Genomic DNA, 17,060 nt, shown 5'->3' on the forward strand with positions numbered 1-17,060 from the left:
TTTTCACATCCTTTGAGATCTTCTCAGAGGTCCATAGTACGAGGGCCCGTGGAAGGGCTTTTTCTATCTATCTATCTGATGCTATTCGTGTTTTGTACATTGCCCTGAGTCTGTGGATTGGGCGTTATAGTAAATCTTTTAATTAATTAATTAGCTAGCTAGCTAGCTAGCATTGAATGGTTGTGTCAGGGGTCCTCAACCTTGGGTCCCCAAATGTTGTTGGACTACAACTCCCAGCATCTCCAGCCACAATGGCTAGAGGTCAAGGATGCTGGGAGTTGCAGTCCAACATCTGGGGACCCAAGGTTGGGAACTTGTGTTCCAAGTTCTACAAGAGACCTTTCTACAAGGTAAGTTAATGCAAAAGACAGGGTAGCGAGTGATTTCAAAGGCTCATTTTCTTATTTTTTCTTAGAAACCATAGAATGTCCCAAGTCCAGTAGTAACCAACTGATAATAAAAATCGCCTTCAGTTAGCCTTTGGCTTGTGGAAGGGTCCAAAATATGTCGGTCTGACATTTCCCTCAACCCAGGAGAGCCTGAGGAGCGGGTGGGGGGGAGAATCAGAATTTGGCAGTGTATGAATTTCTCCCTTTTTGAAACGCCTCCGATTTGCACATGCCTTTCACTGGGCAAGCGAGTGTGATTGGCACCGCTGACAGACTGGCACCTTCAGAGCACAAAATTCAGGCAAGGGAAGGCAACATACAGAACTGTTACTTGTCCGAAAAGTATACTCTGCCTCTGGCCGAAACAAGCCCAGTCTAGAATTGCAAGCCAAATCCACTTTTAACCTATCTTTAAAACTGTTTTAAAAAAACAAACAGAAAGAAACCTCAGGCATCCAGAGAGAGGTTTAAATGCCTGTGTTTTATATCAAGCTTGTAAACACTCTTGGGGGGAAAGTGAGCTTTGTCATATCTGCTTCCCTAACTAGTGTCCAAGCGGGGGGCGGAGGGGAGTGTCCAAGTGAGACAATCATGCACATACTATAAGCTTATAGCAGAGCAGCAGCAACAGTAAGTATTTTACCAAGTCTAAAGCATTCTAAGTTGATGTTGGGAAAAGGGAGCTTTCGTAAAACCAGATATCTCCAGCAGCCAGTAGAGACGATGTTTCAAAACCAGGAAAATTGCTCTAAAGCCTTCAAGACTGCAGGACCTTCTCCTAACTTCCTCAGTGGGCCATTTCTATTGCTGGACACAAGCAATACTACAGCCCGTTCTGCATGTTATCCTGGTGCATGGGCATCAGAGCCTCTCTCTGTGAGGTTGGGTGGGGCTGTAGCCAGTTTACTAGAAACACCACAAACTCATTTTTGGGAGCTAAAGTTGTGTGATGAATTGTGGGTCAGCAAACATCACATGACAAGGTGCATTGGCTGAAATCAAGAGGCTTTTCCAAGGCACACCTGGAGTACTGTATACAATTCTGGTCACCACATCTTTAAAAGGACGTTGTTGAACTGGGAAAGGTGCAGAAGAGGGCCACCAATTTGATCAGGGGCCTGGAGGACCTTTCAGATGAGGCAAGGCTACAACACCTGAGGCTATTTAGTTTAGGGGGGAAAACGACTATGAGGAGACATGAAAGAGTTCTATAAAATCATGCATGGTGTGGAGAAAGTGCATAGAGAGAAATTCTTCTCCCTCTCACATAACACTAGAACCAGGGGTCATCCCATGAAATTGATTGCCAAGAAATCTAGGACCAACAAACGGAAGTACTTTTTCACACAATGCATAATTCACCTGTGGAATTCTCTGCCACAAGGAATTCTCTGCCAACAACCTGAATGGCTTTAAGAGGGGTTTGGATCACTTCATGGAGAAGAGGTCTACCGGCTACTAGTCGGAGGACTATAGGCCACCTCCAGCCTCAAAGACAGGATGCCTCTAAGTACTAGATGCAGGGGAGTAGCAGCAGGAGAGAGGGCATGCCCTCAACTCCTGCCTGTAGGCTTCCAGCGGCATCTGGTGGGCCACTGTGTGGAACAGGATGCTGGACTAGATGGGCATTCTTGGGCCTGATCCAACAGGGCTGTTCTTATTCATTTCCATTCCTGTACACATTAGCCAACGCACTTTGAATACTGTATAACCAGGCTGGCTGTGTCACCTACCACCACATGGTTAGTCCTTAAGCCAGCACCTACCAGAATGCACTCATCACACACACACTGGAATTTCTAGGAGAGACAGACAAGCTCACACTAAGGAATCCTTCACACATAACCCTAATTGGGCACTATTAAAAGTGCCCAATTTAAGAGGCTATTTGGGGGGAGCAACTGACCATATCCAACCCCAGCACAGCATTCCTTAAATGGCTGATACTGGTGTTACCTTGTATTTCTTTTTAGATTGTGAGCCCTTTGGGGACAGGGGAGTATCTTATTTATTATTTTTCTCTATAAATCATTTTGAGAACTTTTGTTGAAAAGCAGCATATGAATATACATTGTAGTAATACCTTGAACAGGCATGGTTGCTGTTGTCTCTATAGGCAAGTATCTACAAATCCACTTGCCAGCTTGCCAATAGAGAGTGCACTCAGCCCTCTGGTGAGCAGGACACTTGACACCACACACAGAGATCTCCTCCCCAGAGGTCTAATTTCCACTCCCCTTTTTGAATAGGTATGATAAGGCAGGGATCCTTTCTGAGCAGCTGCAAAGGGCTCCCACTGTTTCTTACCCTCTTTGTATCCCAGTGCAAATGACAGAAGACGCGCTTCTCTCCAAAGCTCTCTGCCTGTGTGCCAGAAAAGGATCTGAGGGAAGAGAGAGGATTGGCAGAGACTACAAATGGCTGGCTAGTGAGTTCAGCCAAAATTGGTGGATCCTTGTCTATAGGTGCTCCCCCACACATGTATAGGAACGTGTAAAGATTTCTACCCACATTGTTCAGCTTCCTGGCATGTTCACAAACCACCCTGGCGGTGGACCTCCCAAAGATCCAGACATCACTTGTGTGGTTTGTAAACATGCCAAGAAGTTGAACCACACGGGCAGTCGTCTTTCCACGTACAGAGACCAGCGTGGGAGCAACCACAAAGTCTGTGGCAACCACATCAATTAAACTACGTGCCAAGGGGACTTAAAACTGTCCTTATCTGGGATAAGCTGTGAACTTCACTCTCCTACCAAGTCTTGAAATATTTGTGCAGATTCCAGTATATTACGGAACAGACAGCCCATTCTTTATACCAGGGATGTTTTAATTGCTCCCCAAGCTAAATATTGGCAGACACAGAAAAAGCACTTCTTTCCCAACATTTACAAGAGGATATGGTGTCAAAAGAAGCCCAACACCATTGCCAGTGTTTAGGTTCTTCCCTTCTTGCTGGTCACTGACCGTAATAAATATTGACTTGACTTGGCTCTTTTCTCCCAACTGGCAATGTTTCCCCTTATACTTTAGTGACTCCACTTGGGCTCACATGCCATGATACCATCCAGTGCCTCATCCGCTCCCACCCTCACTCCCTGGACTGACAACATGGGTTCTACTATAACACCTTCTCTTGAAGTTAACAGTTGCAAGATCAGTAAGACAGGCCCCAACTAACCGACCCAAGTTGTTGTACACTGTACCTTACTGTCCCCATTGCTAGTGGGTGGACACTGAACTGCTGCTTGAGGATTCTGTCAGTGAAGAAAGGTGCAAAGAGGAACAGGATGGAAAGGACAGGGTACCACACGTTCCTATACCAACCCAGGAACCACAGGCCTTCCAATGCCAACGGTTAAGAGGAAACAGAAGCATATTTTAGATTTTAAAAAATCATGGTTTGAAATCCTCTGAAATTATTGGGTCCCATGTGTAGTGGTGGCTGATCTACACTGTGTTTTACACTTTGTTTCTTTAAGAACTGTCAGCGTTGCCAATCAAGCACCAAAGCAGAACACAAAAATTTCCACAATGGTACACACACTTGCCAAAAGCTGTGGGGACACACTCTAGCAGCCTCTTGGTTAATACCAACAACATCTGTTCCTCTACAGAGTGGGGTGTAGGGTGGTAACAGACCCACCTTTCCAGATCCCAAGAACCAGACTGGTCAGGAAGCAGGTTGGACGTGGGAAGAAAACTTCCACCATCAGGAGCACAAGAATACTTACTTGCTTCAGTAAAGTGAAACCTTTCCGAAAACACTTCACCCGTTTTCATGTATGAACAAATTCCTGGTGAGGTAGGTGAATGCCCCATTTTTGTACGAACAGAAGAGGCTCCATGATTTTGGCAAAGGCTGCAATGCCAAGTAGACATCTGAGCCCATATGAAAGCAAGCCAGACTGCAAAGCCACCTTCCCTTCAGGAAAGGCAGTCCTCTCCCATGTGGCTGAATCTCTCTGCCTTTGCCTGCAAGCGAGAATCCTGAGCTCACGTTGCTGACCTATGTTTTCCTGTGTCTCCTGCATGACCAATTGGCACCTAAGCCCAAAAGGGGGAAATCACCTGCACTTACAGCACTCCAGGGAAGTCAAAGGCTTCAAGTATGCTTGGATGCACAGGGCCTCCTTTATGCAACTCAGAAGTGGTTCAAACCCCAGCAGTAAAGGCTGACAAGAAGTTGGTATGTATTTGCCTGTCAGTCACCAGAGACATCAGCAGTAAGCCCCCACCCCAATAGATAGCTTATTTATACATCATCAGATATATATAGATATATATATATAGAAATATATATATAGATCGATATCGATATATATACAGGCCTTGGAAAGATCTTAACACATTATACAGGTCTCTGGCTTTTCCAACCAATGGCTCTCGTGCCGTCTCGGCATGAGGTGCATTTCCAGGGGTGGGTGTTGAGTACATAGATAAACAACAATGGGATTGTCAGTCCACTTGGATTTTTCGGGTCCCACACGTACACACCATGCGCCAGGTCTTGCTCTTGCTCCCCCACCTTGCTAGGCAAAGCCTGGCACTGTGGCCCTCCCTTCCTCCTGGAAGGGTAGCTGGGGCGTCTTTTTCTGATGGAAGCTGCCATGTCAATTTTGCTCTCCCTCAGACGACTCTTCTTCAGCCTCCTCCAGCCACTGGATAAACTTCTGAAGCTGAAAGAACAACAGAACAGGAGGTTATAAAATTAAGTGCAAGTGGCTACTCCATAGAACATGTTAGCTTCAAACCCCTTCACCCCAGAACAGACTAGAACATTTCTGCTGATGTACTAGATGGTAGTGCTGTTTCTTTAAATGCAGGGAAATGTGTAAAAGTGGAATTTTTCACCTAAGGTCAGACATAGTATAGTCCACTTTTACCATCTCAGGATTCTACCACTTCATTCCATAACATGAGAGGACCAGGGCCACAATTCGCACATAACGTGGAACCGTGTTCCGCTCCTCAATTCCCCACCCCCACCGCACTCTCTGTCCAAAATCAGATGCAACGGAGAGCAAGCTCTCTGCAGTCAGCGAGACTGCAGAGAGGAGGGAGAAATGACTGTGCAGGCTTCCTTCTTGCACGAAGGACAGCCCACACAGCCAATCACAGCCAGAGAGAGGGAAGAGCTTCCTCCCTCAACTCTGGTTGCAGGGAACCCTGACTGCAGTTCTGCATTCTCAAGTAATGCAGGCTGCATTCAACCTCGGGCTGGGGTGGCGAAACTCACTACAACCCAAGAGTACAAATTGCAATTTGAAGAGCAAAAGCTTTGGTCGCTCTCCGTACGGAATTGGAGTTTGGATGGGGTGTCCTGCATTTGGACATTCAGGTTTGGCAACCTCTGTCTCCTTCAACTCTGGTTTTGCATTACATGCAAATGCGGCCATTGTCAACTGCTACTATAGTGTTTGAGGTGATGTGCACGTTCAGTTTATGGTGTTTCAATGACTGTTTCACAAACGGAGAGAGCCATCAGGTGATGTTACTAAGTGATGAAAGAGCACATGCCATCTTACTCCCAAACACAACATATGGCACTTTTTAGAACCCTAAAGTGAGACTTTTATACAGATCTAGAGACTCCAAGGAAGAAAGCCAACACTGAATTAAGGTGTGGATGGCTACCTTACAGCAGTAAAGGATGTCCCAATACACATAAAGGCAGATTCTGTTTAGTCAGAGCAGACACTGGTCTGCCACATGCCAGAAAGCAAACTTGCAGGGCTCCCCACCAAAAATGGGATAGCCTTTGCTCAGTATTCAGAAAGGAAGCTCCTCTTCCTGGCAAGAAGAAGAAAAAAGTGACAAGAATCTAGCTCAAGTGCTCTGAAGTAATCACACACAAGCACCTCTAGATTGGCTGTCCAGGAGTATCTAAGGTAATCCTGTGACTGCGAGTCCCACTGACTGCACTGAAATGGATGGGGCTTACTTATATGTGCGCAGAAGTGCAGCCCAAGAGCACTGCTCCCTAGCAGTGCTCTCCAAAGAGGAATGCTCTGCTTTTCTGGAGTGCACACCAAGGAGTAAGCACAACTGTCAATAAATGCTTCCATCCAGCAGTCCCCCCACACCCAGGGTCTCACCCGCTGGTTTTTACGAAGCTGTCTGCCTTTGTCAGATGTGTCCCGCCGAGAAAACCAGGTGAGAATCATCTCTTCTGCTAAGATTTCCAACTGGTAAAAAGTCATCAGTACCTGCAACAACCAGAGCACATGTAGCTTACGTATGATGGGCAATTTGTTCTGGATCAAGTACATCTTGTGGCCAGAAGGCGACTATAGCTGAGATTCTGTGTCTTGGATGACTGAAAAGAGAGTGCAAGGTGACAGAGCTGAGGGAAGGTTAGGGAGCTAGGCAGAACAAAAGGAGGCTTGCACAAGCCTAGTTTTGGAGTTTTCCTAGAACACTGCCAGCACACTGGGAAAAAATGCTTCTTCCCACCATCAAGGTTAGTGTGAAGAAGAAGAGAGAGCAACTGGTAGCAGCTACCGGTCACTTTCCTTGTGTTGGTGGAAGGGCACAGCTCTCTCTCTCTCGGGACGGGAGGTGGGGGTGGGAGCAGCCCTAGAGCCCAAGAGAGAGTAAAAAGGCAGTGAGAAGGTAAGGGGATCCCTAGTCCTTGAGATGGCGATAGTGTAAGTTCTGCAGGGGGGGAAAGGAAAGCTGGACAGTTGTATCCTCCTTTGAAGATGTCCACCTAGAGGAAAAAAGCAGATCTAGCTCATCAAAGAAATCAGCTGAGGAAAGGCAAGTGATTATGGCAGCATTCTGAACCCAAAAGAGGTTGTCCTATGACAATTCAAGCAAAATGTGGGTACAACTAGGCAGGTGTTCAGACCAAAGCAATGCCACCTATTCCAGTGCTCACTGATCCTGACTGACTGCAACAACTCTCTCATGGGACTCAAAAACAGAGATCTCACTTGGGCTGGTGCCTGGAATCCCTGAAATGGAGATGCTGGGCACTGATCTTAGTTCTCATACATGCCAAGCATGTCCACCGAGCTCAACCCCACAACACCCTTTCCTCAAAATCCCCAGCTAACTGAGCAGAGATCCATCTTTTAAAGGGATGGCTCTCTTACTCTGAGCAGGAGGAGAGCAGCTGTCCCTATCCAGCCCCAGCACAGCATTTCTCAAGTGGCTGTTGATGGTGTCTTCCCTGCATTTGTTTTTAGACCATGAGCCTCTTTGGGTCAAGGAACTAACTTTCTTCTGCTATGTAAACCACTTTGTGAATTCTTTTGGGGGAGCACCTTGTCAGTCTCTGCTGCTCCCTCCATGTCACACTGTGCCTCTAAAGTGGCTGAAAATTGGCAGAAATATGGCCGAAAATCGTGGTTTGGGGTGGGTTTTTTGGGGGGGGGGGAGCCATGCTGTGGCTCTGATTCCTAAAATGGTGGCCGGAAATGACCTCCACGGTCATTTCCAGCCACCTGCAACCTGCAGATATGTGAGGTCAACGTGTTCCCCCCCGACCCCTGCCGCATATGTCAAGGTTGGGTGTCATTTTCCCGGCCGCGGATACGCGAAATCGCGGATAATGAAACTGCAGATAACAAGGTCCACCTGTATATAAATATTTGTAAAAATAATAACGATCAAGAGTATAAGTCAGAGATATGAAACTTACACAAGAAAACACAAAGTATGAAACATGGCACCTAGTGAAATCCATCAGTTTCAGAATTCCAAAAAGTTCAGCTTTCATTTAACACACCCTTTTCAAACTCAGATTTCTAGTTAATATGGCTGTAGATAAGAAACCTACAAATGTGAAAGTTTTATCAAAAATAAAGAACACATAGAACATTTAGGTGGACTCTTGGGATCTGTGCAGTTCAGACCTCCACATCCTTACCAATTCCACCCCCCCAAGTTCTGTGATCTGATTTTAGAGTTGCTGTTTCCTTGTTACACAACAAGGATTGGGATTTGTATGTCAATAATACTCATCTCCAACAAACAGCATGTTCTTAGAACTGCAGTCTATCACAAGTTGAACATGAGTTAACAGTATGATGCAGATGCAAAAAAAGACTAATGCAATTTTAGGCTGCACTAACAGACCCATAGTTTCCAAGTCACATGAAGTAATAGTTGCACTTTATTCTGACTGGTCTGATCTCATCCAGAGTACTGCATCCAGTTCTGGCCACACCTTAAGGAGGATGTAAACTGAAGCAGGTGCAGAAAAGGGCAACAAAAATGGTCAAACACAAGACCTATCAGCAATGGTTCATGGAACTGGGTATTTAGTCCTGGAAAAGAAAGGACTGAGTGAGGGTAGAGGGATAAAGGAGAAGATGACTGCACTTTTGAAGTGCCAGAAGGGCTGTCACATAGAAAACGGCCAAAACGTGCTCTCTGCTGCCCCAAAGGCCAGGACTAGATTTAATAAGCTTAAGTTACCGGAAGGTAGATTTTGGTTGACCATTAGGAGAAGTGTCTCAGTGGTAAGAGCAGTTTGACAAGGAACCAGTCATTGAGGGAAGTGGGCTCTCTCACCGGTGGTCTTCAAAAAGAGGCTGGGCGGCCATCTCTTGGGGATGCTCTAGCTCTGAAAATCCTGCCTCAAGTGGGGGGTTGGACTAGAAGGCCTTCCAGGTCCCCTCCAGCTCTATAATTCTTTGCACTAGAACTCAGCGGGCCACTGTGCCAACTCAGAGCCTTAGGCAAAACACAGGGCCCTTTCAAAAACTGCCAAGCAGCTTCTTAACTCCTGCTGACAGTCACACGGGCACGCCCCTTCTAGAAAAGACGTATGGCTGAATACTAGTACAGAAAACAAGCCGTAATTCAGGACAGCGTCCACATCTGTGGTGAAAACACAAATACTCCCAATGGCTCTGGAAACTTACTTTGGCCATCGACATGCACAGGCTTTCGTGTTCCAAGAAGAACTCTTCAATGGCATGCAAAGCATCCAAGTGATCCGATGCTCGTTTTATGTAGTTCTTGAACACCGGAGCCCAGTTCTTCAATAGCTGTTGGAAGGGGCAGGGAGAGAAAGCAAGGCAACTGAAAGGCATCATAGGATTGCTAGCTAACTGGATCCAAATGTGCTGGCAATCACTCCTGACCCCAACATTCCCAAATGTTTGGGCGGGGGGTGGGGTGTAAGGCAAACGCCCCCTGCCAGTCACATTCGTGTACTTACAGTGTGAAATTCTAGCTCCATTCTGAGAGAGGTGTTTTTGATGCCAAGAAACTGGGACTGCCTTGGCAGAGCAACAGTGAAATTCTTCTTTAGCATTCATAACAACATCCACATTTGGTAATAGCTTAAAAACGCAAATAATTCAAGATGATGTGTCGGTTTTGATGAACCTCCACGCTTAGTTGCCATCTAAAGGCTTGGCAGCTCAACTGGTGCAGCTCCACAGGGAAGATCTATCACATGCATTGTGGGCACTGTAAAACTATTACAGCGCTCTGGCTGAAAGTTAAGAATTATATGAACTTGCTGCTCTCCTCCTCCTTTGATTCCTTCCCCACAAATGCCTATCAGGTTACACACCACAAACTTGGGCAATGCCAAAAGAAAGGAAGTTATTTTTAGATTATCTTTTATAGCCAAGTGCATTATCTCAAAAGCCTCAGAGGCAACTATGACACCAATGGTTAGCTCATGCTCTCCCAGCTTGTTTAGTTACGAAAATATATGAATATTCTAATGAGGTGCTTGGTGGACTATCTGGTCTATTTTTATCAAGCAAACTGCTGCACATTCTGTCATTATATTATATACTAGTATTTTTCAGCCCGTTAAAATAACGGGCGCTAGTAGCCTTCTCCCCACACCTTCCTCCCCAGTATCCAGGGCCGCCACCGCCTCACCGGCCGGGCCTGGGCCCCCGCCGGCCTCCCCTTTCCAGGCCGGGCGCCGCCGTCTCCGTCCTTCCTGCAGCCAGGCCGGACCTGCCCCCGACGTCTTTCCCCTCTCAGCGGTTGGGCCGGACCCGCCGTCGCCATCTTCCCCCTCCCCGCGGTTGGGCCGGACCCGCCGCCTCTGGCCTCGCCGTGGCCGGGCTGGTTCCTCCCCCGCCACCAAGAGTGCCGCCCACCGCTTCTGCCCTCCCCGCGGCTGTCTTTTCTCCCCTCCCTGCGGCCGGGCCAGACCCGCCGCCGCCGCTGCCTCTGCCCTCCCCGCAGGCCGTCCGTTCCCGCGGCCGCCGCCTCTGGCCTTCCTGCGGCCAGGCCGGCCATGTGGCCAACATGGCCACTTGGTGCCTGCGGCCGTTTCTCCCTCGGCCATTCTGGGCATGCGCTCTGCGCATGCCCAGAACAGCTGAGGGAGACACGGGTGCAGACACCAGAGGACACGGGCGCACACCCAGGCACTTTATTATAGAGTATTTTACAAAAGTATTTGATAATGTTGACTCTGCTCTTAAGCCTTGTTTTATTATTGCAGCTCTAAAACCAAAAGCCATCTTCCTGACAGTGCCCTCCACAGGGCAAGAATGAGGATGTTCTCGGTAACCAGCCCTGTTTTATATGGACCAGGAGAAATAAATGTCCTGTTTGGAAACTTTTGTTGAAAAGCGGTATATAAATATTTGTTGGTTTTTTCTTAGATTTTACACTGATGGAATCACCTTTTGCAAGTAGTAAGGTGATACATAAGGAACCAAATAATAAAACCAATTAGAGACACTAAGTGGGTTCAGACATCACATGAAACTAGAGTTTATTTTGACTATGGTTTATTTAATAAATCTGGATTGGTACCACAGACAATCAACAAAACTTTGTTTGTTTTGCATATTGTGGTTTATTTAGATCCCACCCCTTCTCCTTAATTCCTTTTATCTAGACTTACCTTCTCTAGGCAAGAGCCATACAAACAAAGCTTAAACCATGATCAAGAGCTCAATCATCATGTGAGACCATGGTTAGGACAAACAAGCCAACTTCAAAGCTTGGGTTCAGACTGTGGTTCAATTGCCTCAAATAAGCCACTGTTTGCTGAGTGACATGGTTTTCAGACAACCAACTAACCACAGCTATACAAAATAAACTATAATTCCACATGATGTCTACTGAAAACATTATGCTGGCCCACAGTAGAATCCAGCAATATTAAATATTAGAAGCATCAAAAATAAAATAGGAAGGTTTTGACGTGGTGCCTAAAGGAAAATACATGCAAAAGGGAGGGTCTGGCAGATCTTGAAAAGGCCGCCCCATGGCTTTGGTGGCACTACTGTGAAAGCCAGCTCCAAATGCCACACAGCATAATCTCAGATCCTAAGAGCATCAAACAGCCTTGCTGGATCAGGCCAGGGGTGTATCTAGGGTGGGGCAGGCAGGGCACATGCCCCGGGCACCACTTGAAGGGGGGTGACATTTTCTAAAATTAATTAAAAAAAAAAAAAAAGGCTGCTGAAAACACAATGGCCACCGCACATGCTCAAATGGCCTCTGTGAGGCCCTAGGCCAGGCCAGGCCTCGCAGAGGCCATTTGAGCATGCGCGGTGGCCACTTTGTTTTTAGAGGCCATTAAAAAAAAATGGCCATGACACATGCTAAAATGGTCCCTGCGAGGTCCTAGAAACCAGTGGGGGGAGGGGGAACCTTTGCAGAACCCCCACAGCCTTTAGGAAGCCCCCCGAAGGGACTACAAGTATTATTTTTAATTCAATATAATATAAATCACTGTACACATATTCAGTTTGGCAGTATGTACAGAGAATCAGGGCTTGTGAATAATGAGCTGAAGCTTATGAGCTAGGATTGTATTCATTTGCTCTTACTTTGCTTCTTGTGATAAGTGAGTTAAATGTGATGTCTTGCTAATATGGCTATTAATGGTGAGTTTGTCTCTGAATCAGTGTGAAATCCTTAGTATTAAGGCCCACTGGGAGTTTCTTGCTCTCTTTCTCTCATTTTAACTGTCTTTCTGAAAGACTAGAATATATTCCAAGCAGTGACAAAGTTTACGCTGCATATCCTTTAATTATTTTCAGAGTATCTGGGAAAAGTCAAATTCTCCATTTATTTTTAAAACGTATGTAACAGTGATGCTACAATGCATAGTAGAGAATTAGACAGGCACTTCTGTTTAGTTTTCCAAGTACACCTCCACATAGTATTTGGGTATTTCATGAGCCCCATCATATTGAAATTTGTAGTTTTCCAGCTTTTTTTGGTCTGGCTACGTCCACTGCTAAATAATTTTCGAAATATTAAATGATTAACAAGCTTGACTTGTATTTTTGATCTGATATTATGGTAAAGTTATCTGAAAGATGGGTGTCAGATGTTTGGACAGGGGGCGCAATTTCAGTGCTTGCCCTATGCGCTATTTTCCCTAGATACGCCACTGGATCAGGCCAAGGGTATATCTAGCCCGGCCGCCTGTTTTTAATGTAAACAGATGCCTTCAGGAGAGCAACATAAGAGTCCTATAAGTGGAGAGCAGGGCAGGGAGAAGAGATGCCTAAATATCAACATACTGAGACAGTGCCTTTTTGGTTGTGGCATCTCAGCTTTGGAATGCCTTCCTGGAAGAGCCACACCATGCTCCCTTCCTCAAAGTTTTTAAGGAATTGCTGAAGACCCATCACTTTAGAGAGACGTGTTAGTAATGGTACTTTATTATTATTATTTTACATTTTATATCTCGCTCTTCCTCCAAGGAGCCCAGAGCGGTGTACTACATACTTGAGTTTCTCTTTCACAACAACCCTGTGAAGTAGGTTAGGCTGAGAGAGAAGTGACTGGCCCAGAGTCACCCAGCAAGTATCATGGCTGAATGGGGATTTGAACTCGGGTCTCCCCAGTCCTAGTCCAGCACTCTAACCACTACACCACGCTGGCTCTTTAGCTGCAGTTTATATCTGGTGGATTTTAACTTTTCAACTTGTAGTTTTAAATCTGGTTTTAACTGAAGCTTGTTTTTAGTTAATTTATATTGATTTTATATCTTTTTAATGGTGTATTCATTTTATTGATTATGAGCTGCCCTGAACAGTAGGATTGAGGAGGAGAGTATAAATATTTATAAATAAATAAAAGGCATTAGCAATTTTAACAAGAGATTAGCACAACTATGATGCATTTTGAGATCTTCTGAGATTTACAGAGAAGCTACACTCTCTCCTAAGCAGAAGGGAACTGAAGGACCGCCTAGGAATGCAAAGACAGCTGTTACCCAAGGAGTGTAACATTTTAAGATCCTCTTGTTGATTCACAGGAAATATGTGAGGTCCCCAAGCAACAGGCAAGAGAAAGGCAGGAGGAAGGGCAGAAAAGTTAAGCAAAGTGAGGGATAACTGGCAGCAGGAAGTACAGAAAAGGTGGGTCTAGGCTGGTGCACGAAAAGGTTTTGAGGGAGTGCAGCTGAAAGACAGGGGCAGGAGTGGAAGAAAGGGACAAAGGTGGCCAGCCTGGCTGGGCAGGGTTGCAGTGAGACCTTCCCAGGACACTCCGGAGAGGCTGCTTGCTGAAGGCAGGGGACCTCCCAGAATCTCTTGCCTGCTTTCCCCAAGGCATGTCAGGACACTGCAATAACCACCAGAACTGAGTGCCAGGAACAGGAGATGGGATGAAAGGCGGGCAGCCTCCACATTCCTGGCTGATCTGAGGTTTTCTCTCCTTCAAGACTTAGATTTAATTAACACGTTGGAAGCAGCTACGCAGCATCATTAAAGACGGCATATCTGGCAGGGCCTATTAACAGCTTTGCTATTTTACGCTTCCAGGAAAGAGGAGTTATAAGGGAAGCTATCAAAGCCTTTTGCAAAGCGGGAGGAGAGCTTCTGCCAAATAGAGGTGGTGGTTCAGCTTCTGGGGCAAGCTCTGCTATTCAAAAGGGGGCTAATTTGTGCCAAACACAAGGCAGCCAGGCTTGAAGGTTCGGGATGTCACTCCAAGAGGAACAGAAGCCCAAGTCCCATCACTGGTTCCCACATCCAGGTTCAAGCAGCTTCAAACTTCAAGCAGCTCTCATCTCTCTTATCTAGCAACATATACTACTGGCAGAGAAGGAAGAGTCAACAATAAGGGGGCTACATAAAAAGGAGAGCAAAGCACACATTGAAAACTATCATATTAACGTATTTACCCAAACAGAAGATGACTCTGAATTTAAATACAACACCCTTAAAATATACAGGTTAAATACAGGTCATGCCTACCCAGACCCCAAAGAAAGAGGACTCTGAATTTAACATAAGAACTGCTCAGCTGGATCAGGCCCAACAAGGCCCATCTAGTCCAGCATCCTGTTTCACACAGTGGCCCACCAGATGCCTCTGAGAAGCCCACAAGCAAGAGCTGAGGGCATGCCTTCTCTCCTGAAGTTGCTCCCCTAGAACTGTATTAGAGGCATCATACCTCTAAGGCTGGAAGTGGCATATAGCCACCAGACTAGTAGCCAGCGATAGATCTGTCCTCCATCAATTTGTCTAAGACCCTTTTAAAGCCATCCAAGTTAGCGGCCATCTCCACATCCCGTGGCAGATTAATTTACATGCTGTGTGAGTATAGTACATCCTTTTGTTAGTCCTGAAATTTCCAGCCTTCAGTTTCATGGGATGACCCCTGGTTCTAGTGTTGTGAGAGAGGGAGAGAAATTCCTCTGTCCACTCTCTCTACTCTTCTCCATGCATAATTCTTATACACCTCTATCATGTCTCCCCATAGTCGCCTTTTCCCCCAAACCAAAACGTCCCAGATGCCTTGCCTCATAAGGAAGCTGCTCCAGGCCCCTGATCATCTTGGTTGCCCTCTTCTGCCCCTTTCCCAGTTCTACACTATCCTTTTTAAGGTACCATGACCAGAACTGTACGCGGTACTCCAAATGTGGCTGCACAATAGATTTGTATAAGGGCAATATAATATTAGAATTTGTATTTTCAAATCCCTTCCTAATGAGCCAGCATAGCGTAGCGATTAGAGTGTTGGACTAGGACTGGGAAGACCCGAGTTCGAATCCCCATTCAACCATGAAACCCACTGGGTGACTCTGGGCTAGTCATGTATCTCTCAGCCTAACCTGCCTCATAGGGTCGTTGTGAGGATAAAAATAACTGTGCATTCTGTTCTGAGCTCCTCGGGGGAAGAGTGGGATATAAAATGTGATAAATAAATAAATGTGATAAATAAATAAATGTGATAAATAAATAAATGTGATAAATAAATAAATAAATAAAACAAAATAATGATCTTTAGCATGGAATTTGCCTTTTTCACAGCTGCCATGCACTGAGTTGACTCTTTCAACGAGCTGTCCACTATGACCCCAAGATCTCTCTCCAGGTCAGTCACCAACAGCTCAGATCCCATCAACATATATGTGAAGCTGGGGTGGGTTTTTTTGGCCAAATATGCATCACTTTACACTTGCTAACACTGAACCACATTTGCCATTTTGTTGCCCACTCCCCCAGTTCGGAGAGATCCTTTTGAAGCTCTTCACATTCTGTTTTGGATTTCACTAACCTAAATAGTTTAGTGTCCTCTGCAAATATGTTTGCTTCGCTGGTTACCCCAATTAAAGATAACCTCCCAATTTCTAACATCAAAGAACTTGGAGAAAACCTAGACTTAGATTCAGGTAAGTTATGGTAAGGTGGCTAAGGGACTGGCAGGGGAGAAGTCCAGGTTGTACCCTAAGGACAGCAGCAAATGGAAGTTTGAGTGTGTGACACCAACTCAGTCACTACTGTTATTTCAAAGAAGGTGCTTGCAATTCACTGCTCTCTCCTTCTACTGGTTGCCAGAAAAAAATAGTGCCACCAGAGCATGGTGAAGCCGTGCTAGAGAGATTTCTCCCTAAGGAGTTGATGGAGATGCCTTGGAAGTGATGAGCGATTTGGTCTTAGGGTGCCAATCCCATGCTGACTGGAGGCAGGAATAGAAGAGCGCTTCCCCTTAACATCTAAAGCTTAACTCTCCTTCCAAAACTGTCTCCAATAACCATTTGTCTACAAAGCACCAGCAGGGTGCATAATAGAAAACACACTGTTTCCCCCGCCAAAAGCTAGAAATACCATGTACCAGAAGCCAGTATATGTGCATTTGACAAGCTGCTCCCTGCCCACAATTCTGAAAGCTCACTGAATTATTCAGGATATCAAATAAACCAGGGAAAGTCTTGTTAAATATACTGAGAAAGTAAGATGAGCACCAGGCCCAGAAGGCATGATTTAAGAACATAAGAACAGCCCTGCTGGATCAGGCCCAAGAATGCCCATCTAGTCCAGCATCCCGTTTCGCACAGTGGCTCACCAGATGCCGCTGGAAGCCACAGGCAGGAGTTGAGGGCATGCCCTCTCTCCTGCTGTTACTCCCCCACAACTGGTACCCAGAGGTACCCCGCCCCCAAGGCTGGAGGTGGCCTAGAGCCCTCCGACTAGTAGCCATCAATAGACCTCTCCTCCACGAAATTATCCAAACCCCTCTTAAAGCCATCCAGGTTGTTGGCTGTCATCACATCTCGTGGCAGAGAATTCCATAAGTTGATTATGAGTTGTGTAAAAAAGTACTTCTGTTTGCCGGTCCTAGATTTCCTGGCAATCAGTTTCATGGGATGACCCCTAGTTCTAGTGTTATGTGAGAGGGAGAAGAATTTCTCTCTGTCCACTTTCTCCACCCCATGCATGATTTGATAGATCTCTATCGTGTCTCCCCACAGTCGTCTTATAA

At 45.9% G+C, this 17,060-nt stretch overlaps 1 protein-coding gene across 1 annotated transcript in view; it reads right to left on the reverse strand.

Annotated features, from left to right (window-relative positions):
• Positions 1–3,198: 3,198 nt before the first annotated feature.
• The window catches only part of EIF2B5 (eukaryotic translation initiation factor 2B subunit epsilon), a 40,856-nt gene continuing 26,994 nt past the window's right edge, over positions 3,199–17,060 (reverse strand). Inside the window, exons 14-16 of the mRNA XM_053309553.1 lie at positions 9,266–9,391; positions 6,488–6,598; positions 3,199–5,068 (exon numbers count right to left, since the gene is read on the reverse strand). Coding sequence (XP_053165528.1) covers positions 5,003–5,068; positions 6,488–6,598; positions 9,266–9,391 — 303 coding nt within the window. The 3' untranslated portion in view covers positions 3,199–5,002. The remainder of the gene's footprint in view (positions 5,069–6,487; positions 6,599–9,265; positions 9,392–17,060) is intronic.

Source organism: Hemicordylus capensis, chromosome 3, assembly GCF_027244095.1.
Source record: "Hemicordylus capensis ecotype Gifberg chromosome 3, rHemCap1.1.pri, whole genome shotgun sequence".
Taxonomy (NCBI): Eukaryota; Metazoa; Chordata; class Lepidosauria; order Squamata; family Cordylidae; genus Hemicordylus; species Hemicordylus capensis.